This window comes from Cyprinus carpio, chromosome A19, assembly GCF_018340385.1.
Source record: "Cyprinus carpio isolate SPL01 chromosome A19, ASM1834038v1, whole genome shotgun sequence".
Taxonomy (NCBI): Eukaryota; Metazoa; Chordata; class Actinopteri; order Cypriniformes; family Cyprinidae; genus Cyprinus; species Cyprinus carpio.
This window is the reverse complement of record NC_056590.1, coordinates 24,346,312-24,357,094: the sequence shown is the minus strand read 5'-3', so window position 1 is coordinate 24,357,094 and position 10,783 is coordinate 24,346,312. Positions and strand designations below refer to the sequence as shown.

The 10,783-nt window shown below is 36.9% G+C and overlaps 1 protein-coding gene across 1 annotated transcript; it reads right to left on the bottom strand.

Moving 5' to 3' along the window:
- Positions 1–8,092: 8,092 nt before the first annotated feature.
- Positions 8,093–10,405, bottom strand: LOC109053209 (cholecystokinin-like). Its single transcript, XM_019070646.2, has 3 exons — positions 10,349–10,405; positions 9,564–9,814; positions 8,093–8,563 (listed from the first exon to the last, which is right to left on the bottom strand). Exons 2-3 carry the CDS (start codon positions 9,811–9,813, stop codon positions 8,433–8,435), a joined length of 381 nt encoding a protein of 126 aa, XP_018926191.1. The 5' UTR covers position 9,814; positions 10,349–10,405; the 3' UTR covers positions 8,093–8,432.
- Positions 10,406–10,783: the final 378 nt, after the last annotated feature.

Sequence of the window (10,783 nt, the reverse complement as noted above, 5' to 3'; positions counted from 1 at the left end):
GTCGATGCCCATAACGATCACTAGAGGGCAGTGTGTTCTCACTCATTTGTTTTCATTCCCTTGTCTTCCCACCGATAGCATTACCAGTTAAACATTTGTACCTTTTTTACTCGGTATGTTTGTCATGATTAAAAAAAAGCTTTTAGTTTAAAGGCTCATAATTAAATGTTTGAATTAAGTTATACATGAATATCTTAATAATATGACTTTAAAGAAGCTTACTTTTCATATAGTTTTGATATGTTTAACATTTTGGTAACTGCTTTGTTCACGTACGTTCATTTCAGGACTTAACATGATAAAACAACCGTTAAATAAAAGTCAACTAATTTGGCGCGCTTTTAAAATTGGCGCGAAGAATTGCCACAGGAATGAGGTAAGCAGTGCTTTTTTATGTGCATTTTCTTGCATTGTGTTTGGTCGGCGGGAATAAATTAATACGCCCCTACTTTTATTTATATATATATATATATATATATATATATATATATATATATATATATATCTATATATATATATATATATTGCATGATTTGGACTTGGTTTCATAGTTTGGAGTCGTTTATATGTGTATTTTCTGGCGTTGGGTTTGGTCGGAATAAATAAACTTGTGTTTAGTGTTATTTAATCATTTGGATGATTTGGTTTCATAGTTTTGGTCAGTCAGAATGTTTCCTCCAGCTGAACTCTGAATGGGTTGCATTTTTCCTATAACGTGCAGCTGTATGGTTATATTGTTTGTTTGAAGAAGTAAAAGGAAGCAATTTATCCCAGACAGGATGATGACTAATCTAATTTCAGTTCTTCAGACATGCTCTCCAAATTAAGTGTCCAAAAAAGAAAAATGGCCATGATTTTCATGGTAATTGCCATGGGAACAGGACTGGAACTTGAAATGACATCACGTGCCAGGATTTTCACAGTACACCAACAAAATATCCTCACTAGTCATAATTTTGATTACAATCAGTCACAAGTATGCAAGTACACACACACACGCATACAAATCTCATGCAATAAAAAAATCATCCGCTAGTTCCCTTGCCACCGCAAACCAAGCAGCTTCTCTTTTTATGTGATTTTTATAATCTTTAAAAGTTTTGTTGTATAAAACAGGATAATGCGATTGCTAAAATGAGCAATTGTTCCATGTTTTAAATTTATGTACCCACCTTGAACTTTGCTACAGCGAAATATCTTCGCACGGGCTTGCGTTTCCGGTCTGAGGCATTCGCATGCGTTTGAATGGAATTCAATGGAATGAAAAGTCTAGTGTGACCGCGGCTTAGGTGCGCATTAAACCCGTCTCTCGAAACCACAGGTGCACAGAAACATGTTGTCAGCGCTGTCCCGCGACATCTATTAATAAATAGCTTCGATACTGAATCGCTACATTTATATTTCTCGTTAACGAGTCGTTTTCGAAATGTATAAACTCACAGCTTTATTGTTTGTAAAGAGACTCTCACACACAATTGCCATCTCGCTCTCTCTCTCTCTCAAATTCAAATTCAAATTCAAATGAGCTTTATTTGCATGACTTGTACAGTATTGCCAAAGCATTGGCCATTACATAGGCAATGAACAAATAATCAAAAAAATCAATAAGTAAACAAATTAATGAATACGTTTATATATCAAAATAAATAATAAATAAAATGAAAACAAAATAAAAACACACTTTTGTATATTTGTATCAATATTCAGACTTTAGTTTTGTCCTCTTGCTGACTTTCGTAGTTTGTGGCAGGCTGTGTCATGGTGCGTTCACACCAGACGCGAAATGAGCGTCTGGCGCGAGTGATTTCAATGTTAAGTCAATGCAAAGACGCGAATAGACAACCTGCGGCGCGTTTCGGGCGAATGAGGCGGCGCGAATGACGCGGCGCGAATTGAGCGTTTCGGGCGTTTGACGCGCGAAACTCGCGATTCGCGCGAAACGCGCTAGTTGAAAAATCTGAACTTTGGCGAAATTTCCGCGCCGCGTTAACCAATCAGGAGCTTGCTCTAGTAGTGCGTGATTACGAGTCTATAGCGAGCGGAGGGAAAATCCGAAACAACAATGGAGGACAAAGTCATCATCGCTGTATGTGGATACCCGGAGCTATATCTTCTTCTTCATACTTCTACAGAAACAGGAATAAAAGGATCTTGCTTGGAAGAAAGTGAATTATATTTATCTTGAACCAGTAAAGAGACATCAGAGCCAGCGGCAAATGTCAGAAGGACTAGCCGAGTTGAGACTGCTCTAGGCGGATACATGATCAGTGATCTGAGGCTGATGGAAATGTCAGAAGGACTAGCCCAGTTGAGCACATTTGGTAAATGGACGCTGTTTTTATAAATACCGCATATTGGGAGTTTAAAAACAATACATTCTCGCATGAAATACTTTTAAAACTAACTTTCATGACACGATAACAATAATATTTTGAAAACTATCCGAATAAAAATGGTGGTTGAAATCACAATGCTGCGTGAACTCAACTGGCAGAAGCCCCTCCCATGACGCGAATTCGCGTCTGTTAGTTAATTTCACGCGCGAATGAAGCGAATGAACTCAAAATGTTCAAGCGTCCAACTACGCGCGAATAGCGCGATTTATTCGCGCAAGTAGCGTCTGGTGTGAACGCACAGTTACACTTTGCTGCTTGTTGTAATTGAGGTAGAGTTTTCTCCCAAAATATGATTAAATTTATCTGAATTTGGTAATGCCATAAAATTTGGTTCTAGTTGGTGGAATCTAGTGAGATAGTGTGATCTAATGCTGTGATAGTGATCACAGTGTATGAGGAAGTGTTCTTCTGTCTCCAGCTCTCTCTGAGAGCACAGTGAACACAGTCTCTGCTCTCTCGGCTGCCATCTCTGGCTGTGCCGTCCTCTCTCTACAGCCAGACGGTGATCACTCAGTCTATATCTGGTTAGGGTCTTTCTCAATTTATGCTCTTTCACACAGTTCAGGTATTCTGCTGGTTTATAATCTCTTTTCAGGTTTAAATAGAGTTCCATCTTCTTTTGTGATTTAGTAGCATCTTTCCAATAGGTGATGTAATTTTGTTTTTGTAATTTTATAATTTAGTTTGGCCAGGTAGTGCTGTGCTGGTCTGGCTGTAGTTTGAGCATCAGCTGTGAGAGTGCGCTCCGGTGCCGGTTCTGCTCCTGACACCGCAGGGCTTCAGCCCATAGACAGTAAAAGAGCTTCAGCCTGGTATGAGCTCGGGTCGCTGCACTTCAGGTGCTGGTAGAACTTCACAGCTCTTTTTTGGATACTGATCAATAAGGGGTATTGTCCTAATTCAGCTTTGCACGAGTTGTTTGGTGTTTCTCTGTTTACTTTTAGGATGTTTTTACAAATTTGTGTATGCAGAGGTCCCCATATCTCGCTGCCATACAGAACAATTGGGATTTTTTTTAGGATTTTTAGCCAGGTTTGAATTGGAATTTCATGTCGAATAGTATTTTTAATCATGTAGAAGACTCTCACTGCTTTTGCCTTCAGTTCATTCACAGCCAGATTAAAGTTCCCTGTTGTACGCAGTTTTAATCGCAGATATGTGTATTCGTTGGTGTGTTGGAGGACTTGGTTTCCTGCTCTTAAGATGTATCTATTTTGAAAAATCATTATTTTAGTTTTTGCGAGGTTAATTTTGAGAGCCCACGTTTGACTGAATGTCTCTACGACATCGAGGAGCTGCTGTAGTCCCTCTTTTGTTTTTGTCAGAATGACTAAATCATCTGCAAAGAGGAGACATTTAACTAATGATTCCGTCAGGTTTTGTTTTTTTCAGTATGGGTCTGGCCGGGGGCAGTTAATTCGTTTGTATATATGTTAAATAGAGTGGGCTCAATGGGCAACCTCGTCTGACTCCTCGTTGTTGGGAGAAAAATTCTGTTCGTTTATTTCCTATTTTTACAGCACATGTATTGTTTTTATACATGGTGCTTATCAAATCAAATGTTTTCCCTCCAATCCCATTTTCCAGTAGTTTTAGGAAGAGTCCTTCGTGCCAGATCGAATCGAAAGCCTTCTCAAAGTCAATAAAGCAAGCGAAGATTTTGGATTTATTTTGGTATACATGTCTATCAATGATTGAGTGAAGGGTGTAGATGTGGTCCGACGTTCTGTGTTTGGGCAAATGTTTGGGAAATCCAATTTGACTTTTGTCCAGGATTTTGTGGGTTTTGAGAAAGTTTTGCAATCTTATATTAATAATCAAGCAGAATATTTTCCCCAGGTTGCTATTGACACATATGCCTCTGTAATTGTTTGGCTCATATTTGTCTCCTTGTTTAAAGATTGGTGTAATTAGGCTTTGGTTCCAGGTGTCGGGGAAATATCCTACTCTCAAAACAAAGTTGAATCTATCTATCTATCTATCTATCTATCTATCTATCTATCTATCTAGCTATCTAGCTATCTATCTATCTATCTATCTGTCTATCTATCTGTCTATCTATCTGTCTGTCTGTCTGTCTGTCTCAAAATGGTCATACTTGGGAAAAAAGTTTGAGTAATTTGTATCACTGGATATAGCTGTGGGTCATTTAAAATTTCTATTGTGTAAAAGAGGAGTAATTTTTATTTATTTGTTTGTTACTTCCTTATTTTGTTGTTTTTTTTAAATTTTAATCTTAGGTTAAACTGATGACTCTATGCTCAATCACTTCTGCGTTTGCCTCAGCCAGCCAAGTGCACTCACACGGTAGTGAACACACACACACACACCGTGAACACACACCCGGAGCAGTGGGCAGCCATGTGCTGCGGTGCCTGGGGAGCAGTTGGGGGTTTAGTGCTTTGCTCAAGGGTCTCACCTCTGTTGAAGGTGGAAGAGAGCACTGGTTATTTACTCCCCCCACCAACAATTCCTGCCTGACCTGAGACTTGAACCCACAACCTTCATGTTACAAGTCCGACTTTCTAAGCATCAGGCCACAACTACTATATAAATACAATATTTAAATATCAAACAATATTAATATAGACTTTTGTTATATTTTAATTATCTTCACAGGGTGTTAAAGGACCCCCTCCCTGAGTTACCGTCCCACAGCAGTTTTTCTTGTGATGCTCAGACAGCACTGTGTGACCGCAATAATGCTGAACTATTGTACCAGACAGCATAACATTCACAGATTGGCATCTGTAAAGATCATTCTGTTCATAACTGTACTAAAAAAAAACAAAAAAAAAAAAAAAAAAAACAGAGCTGGCACAAACCTAGAACAATGGTAAATTTCAGTGAATTATCAAAACCTTTTATCCCTAGGCCTTGGACAAATTTGTGTTTCCTTAAACTGAGCTGCAAAAAACATGGTTACTTTTCCTAAGTTTGCCACCTGAACACACAAAAAAAAGTTGGACTTGATTCAACAATGTTAAGTGTGCAAACAAGTGGGCAAAAGTGGGCAGCCATAGGAAATTAATGGGTGAGACTATAATTCAGAGGCATTGAATGAGCCTATAACAGATTTCTTTTTTAATTTTGTCAATTTTTCAAATAAAAAACAGCCACTCACACATACACAAACAATATTGAATGAGCCAATAACTGAGCAATTTTTTTTAAATGTGCCAATCAGCCACTGTGCAAAACCTACTGCAAGATTTGTTGATGCTTCCGAAGGAAACATGTCTGGGACATGCTACTTGCTAGGTTTATTGTTAATCTTTACCTGTTTGGTACCATTTTATTTTTTTGAGTTATTGAAATTTGATAACATAAATGTTATTATTATTTTTTTTAATTCTACAATTTTAATTTGAGATCAAATCTAAAACTTAAGTGGTTCAGTTTGTTACAACACTGGTTTAGATTTCACCCTATGCAGCCAGTGAGTAGTCCTACTACAGCCATCTAGTGGCCATCGATATTTATTTATTTCATTTTTTTTTTTAAATAAGCAAGTTCAAATGTTTTGAATGTGTTTTTAATTTGAAGAATGTTGAGATATATAAGTCACCATAATAAAAAAAATCTATATATATATAGATATATTATATATATATCACAAAAGAAATGCATAAATTGATTGTTGTTTAAGTGGCTGAGCTGTATTAGGACTTTGTCAGCACTGCACCCCCTTTGTCTATCTGCACTGTGCCTTGCGTTGCTTTATTTAACTTGATTTTTATTTTTATTATTTTTTTTACATGCCCTTATTTGTATAGTATATTTTATATTTGATCTGTATCTATCTGTATTTTTAGGCTCTACTGTTAGTGTTATCTGTATGCACCATGGGTCTGAGAGTAATGCAATTTCAATTCTCTGTATGTATGTACTGTACATGTGAAGAATTGACAATAAAGCAGACTTGACGTGACTTGACTTTGGTTACCACAATCAAGATGTTAAGTGAGGATTCATTGGTGGATTCTGCCTTTGGAAAAGTTCTGCTGGGAGTGTTATCATAGCAGCAGAAATAACCTGCAACATTACTCACCATCAAGATGCCCCATCACCGCCACATCTGCCACTTGTTAGTTACAGGCTTGACCCATCTGTCTGCTTGTTGTCCATAGCAAAAATAGTTTTTTTTTTTTTTTTTTTTGTATATACACAACAATGTTGTCCAGGAAATGTTTATCACTTTATCAAAGTTACTTTTATATACATGTTATATTTATATGTTTCCATTACCATAATGGAGGTATCAAAGTCATTTATATTTACATGTTTGCATTGCCACAGTTCAGGTAACACTGTATTAAAGTTTATATTTATGTTCACATTACGACATTGCAGATAACACCATTGTATCCATAGTAAGTTATTTATATTTACGTTTACATTATATGTAATGGAGTGCAGCAAATCAGTGCAAGAAATTCAAATATGGGGGGGGGGGTGGCAGTTTGACCATTTGTAATCAATGGTGGGGGGAGGGGGCTGGGTTGGGGAACTTGTCCCCCTCAATGTCTATGGTGGTAATGGTACTGTTTTATGCATTGCATTGAATTTTCCATTGGCTTGGGGGCAAATCCATTAATGTCTGATAAATCACTGAGATTTTTTAGAAAAGTAAAAATCCTCAATTATATCTTGAGATTTCCATCAGGGAAAATTAATCTCTGGTCACAAATAAGAAGCCATGTTTTGGTTCGTCCATTTGCGTCATCCAATCAGACACAAAATAGCACATGCAATTGCTCATCATTTTAAATGAGGGCAAGAAGTTAAGCTAACACAGGGACAAGAATGTAACCAATGGGCCAAATGAAAAAGTTCTACCTCTAGTTCTACCTGTCCCCAGTGTTCAATGTTCCTGCCCAGCTACAGTCCTGACTCCAATAACTTTATTCCCATTTGACTAGATAATGACAAGCTGAGGTCCAATCCACTGGTGGCCTAATGTGATGTAATATGTCTTTGATGTTGAATTAGATCTACAATTGAGGGTTTGATGCGATTAACATTTGTTCTTATTGGCCAGTATTTGATTAAGCTAAGTAGCATTTCGCCGTTATTAATGGTCAGTGGAGGAAAAGGGTGATATTTTGAATATGACATTTCTATCCAGCTCTCATGCATATAAATATTGCCTAATTGTAGTAGACAGTGACGTGTGTGTGGCGGCTGACCAGTCTGAAGACGTATCACAGATCCACAGCAGCTTGATGGTTGGTCTGTTAATGTATAGAGAGGTCTGTTGCATCTGTGGATCTTCCAGTCTATTGACGTCTCTGTTTGCCTGTGAAACAGAAATCTTTACCCTTGGACATTTTATCAAGCTCAGTAAGTTCCCTTGAGCATGCTTTGAAGTATAAAAACCTACTCTCTCTTTTTTCTATCTCTTTCCACTTTCTTTGTCTCAGTCTTAGTAGCATCTTAATAATGGTCTTTTATAACCAGAAATTTTTCCATTCTTTCCTCTTAATGTTCCTTTAATGCATTTCTTCCATTAATTAATTTACTCATTTATCGATTTTTACTTTCTTTTCAAGCAAAGAGGCTTTATGACTCTGCACTTTGAGCCACAAATACTTAAGCTGTTTGTCCAGCACTTCCTTCCATTAAAAGTGAGTTCTTGTGGTTGTAAGTTGTTTTGATGGACAAACTGCCGGAGTCTGTAGGATTTAAGGCCAAAGTTGAATGCTGACCTGATTTATTGAAAACTGTGGTTTCAAGAATCTGACAAGCACATCAGCTTAATGGTTCTCTTTATGCAAAAAGCACTGCATATGTGACAAATAAAATCAAATAAAATGACAAGACTGAAAAACATCAACAATACTTTGAGACTTTTTTGTCTTTTTTTGCTAAATTAGGCATATTATTAATTAGGCATATTATTAATAATTATTATTATATTATTAATATTGCATTATACTGGTTTCTTAACAAATGTACATTTGAATAATAATAGCAATAGTAGTAATAAATATACTCTTTATTTGTAGATGAGTAACCAGGTGATATATATGGATTTTATGATGAATATTCATATTCTTCAGCACTCCGGCGGCCAAAATCCATCCAGCCCACGTAATCCCGATCTTTTATCCGGTGGTTAATGCTGTTTGCTCTGTTGTTCATGGAGGAGTTACGACGAACAGAGCCTATGAGAGAAAGAAAGAAATGAATGCAAAATCTCTTAACATCTTAAATATATAACCAGTAGTGACATGATGAAAATTTATAGAAGTAGAAAAAAGTGGATTTTATATCTACACTCTAAAAAATGCTGGGTTAAATATAACCCAGCGCTTGGTAAAATATGGACAGACCCATGCAGCTATTGGGTTGTTTTGACCCAGTAGTTGGGTTACTACCTAGAAGGTTGGGTTAAACATTTCACTCAACCGCTGGGTCTGTCCATATTTCACCCAGCGCTGGGTTGTATTTAACCCAGCATTTTTTAGAGTGTATGGTTTTAGTTCCATTCAAACACTTACAGTATAAATAATTTGTCTGTTAATAATCTCTGTTAGACACTTCTAACATCTCTTACATAAAACCTTTTTCTAGATGGCAAACTATGATCCACATACACAAACACACATTACAGGCACACTGAGCTTGAATGTTCAAAGGTGCAATTCCCTGTTCCTGCGATTAGGAATGATAAAGGTTAGATCCCCTTTGAATAGGATACACCCTAATGAGCAGTTATGCAATTTAATGGTGCACACCTGACGCAAAAATATCCACTCCACGTACACCTCAGGCATAAACATGCTTCACTCGGCTGTGTTTGTGTTTGTCAATGCCCAGCAATGCCAAACTGGAGCTACTGTATAGTGCGTGACAGGTTTTCCTTTCATTCTTTGGAAACCTATAGTTTCATGTAATCATTTTACCTGCTTGTTTGTTATTTTACCTTCCTGTTGTTGTTCTCCTAAAAATGAACTTGCTCTAAATGTGTGTAGCACAATCTTTTTTTTTTTTTTTGAGTATTTGTGTGTTTATGTGTATCAAAAAAAGAAGCCAATTGCAATTTAGCCTTAGCACATATCGAAAAAATTAAGCAATTTTTAAAGCAAAACGTTGACAATTGTGGTCTTTCTGTCACTGAGGATGGTTCTTCATCATGTGTTTGATTGCTGAAGTGTCTCTCACCTTTTTTGGAGATAAGTTTGGCCAGCAGTTCGCTGAGGTTGGCACGGGTGTCTGGGTCTGTGTTGCCTTCTGGCTGCTGTTTGAGGGTGAGGCTGGTGGAGCGGATGACCCGGTGGTGCCCACTTAAACTGGTGTCCAGCTGCGAGGGGAGAGGGCTGTCATCAGTACCAGGGGAAGAGGAGCGGGGCAGACCCAAACAGGAGGCAGAAAGCGCAGCCAGGATCACACACATGCACACCCCGCTGTTCATCCTGCAAATGTGAAAGAGAGAAGGAACAGAGAGAGAAACGAGCATGTTAAAAGAAATCCTTGTAATAAGACTCTTTAATTCTTATCTTGCTGCCAAACAATTTTATGCTTTTTCTTTTTAAATTGTATTATAATTTTTTAATATTGAATATATGTGCATATTTTTTGTTTTAACTTCCATACGATTTAATTTAAGAAAATAGTTATTTGATGTAACAAATTAGCTACTGTTTTCAGACTTTTTGTCAACTCAGTGTAAAGGATGAAAGACAGTTTTAAGTCTAGATAAAAAGTATTAAAGTAAATAATTTTTTAGAAAGACGGGAAAGTTATCAAGCACTGTTTACAATTATCATCTTTTACTTTAATGTTTGACATTTCTGTGTAAATTTCATACAAAAATATTCACAGCATGTTAAATTCTTGAGAGGTTAAAGGATAGATAGATAGATAGATAGATAGATAGATAGATAGATAGATAGATAGATAGATAGATAGATAGATAGATAGATAGATAGATAGATAGGATCTCTTACCTTATTCTGTTCTGTGAGCTTGAAGGAGAATGAAAGTGGGTATTCTAAGGAAGGAGGGAGAGAGGCACTTATATACCCAGCTGTGACGTGCACACACACGCACACACACGCACACACACACACACACACATGCATTCACTCACACACTTACACAGACATGCACGCACGTGGAAAGTGTTTAAGCATATAGATAATGTACTTCATGCTATTTTTGCATCTGCTTTTTCTTATAATTACAGAATTGTTCTACAAAATTGGAAAAATTGCTTTTTTAATTTAAATTACTACATTTTTTTTATTTAAATTTTTTTTTTTTTTCATTCTTTATTTATTTGGTGATTTAATCCAAACTCAATTACACAGACAAAGACAGTGAGGGAGTCTGTTTTATATTGTCATTAGTGTGAGTGTGTATCAGCTGAGGGTCAAGTTTCA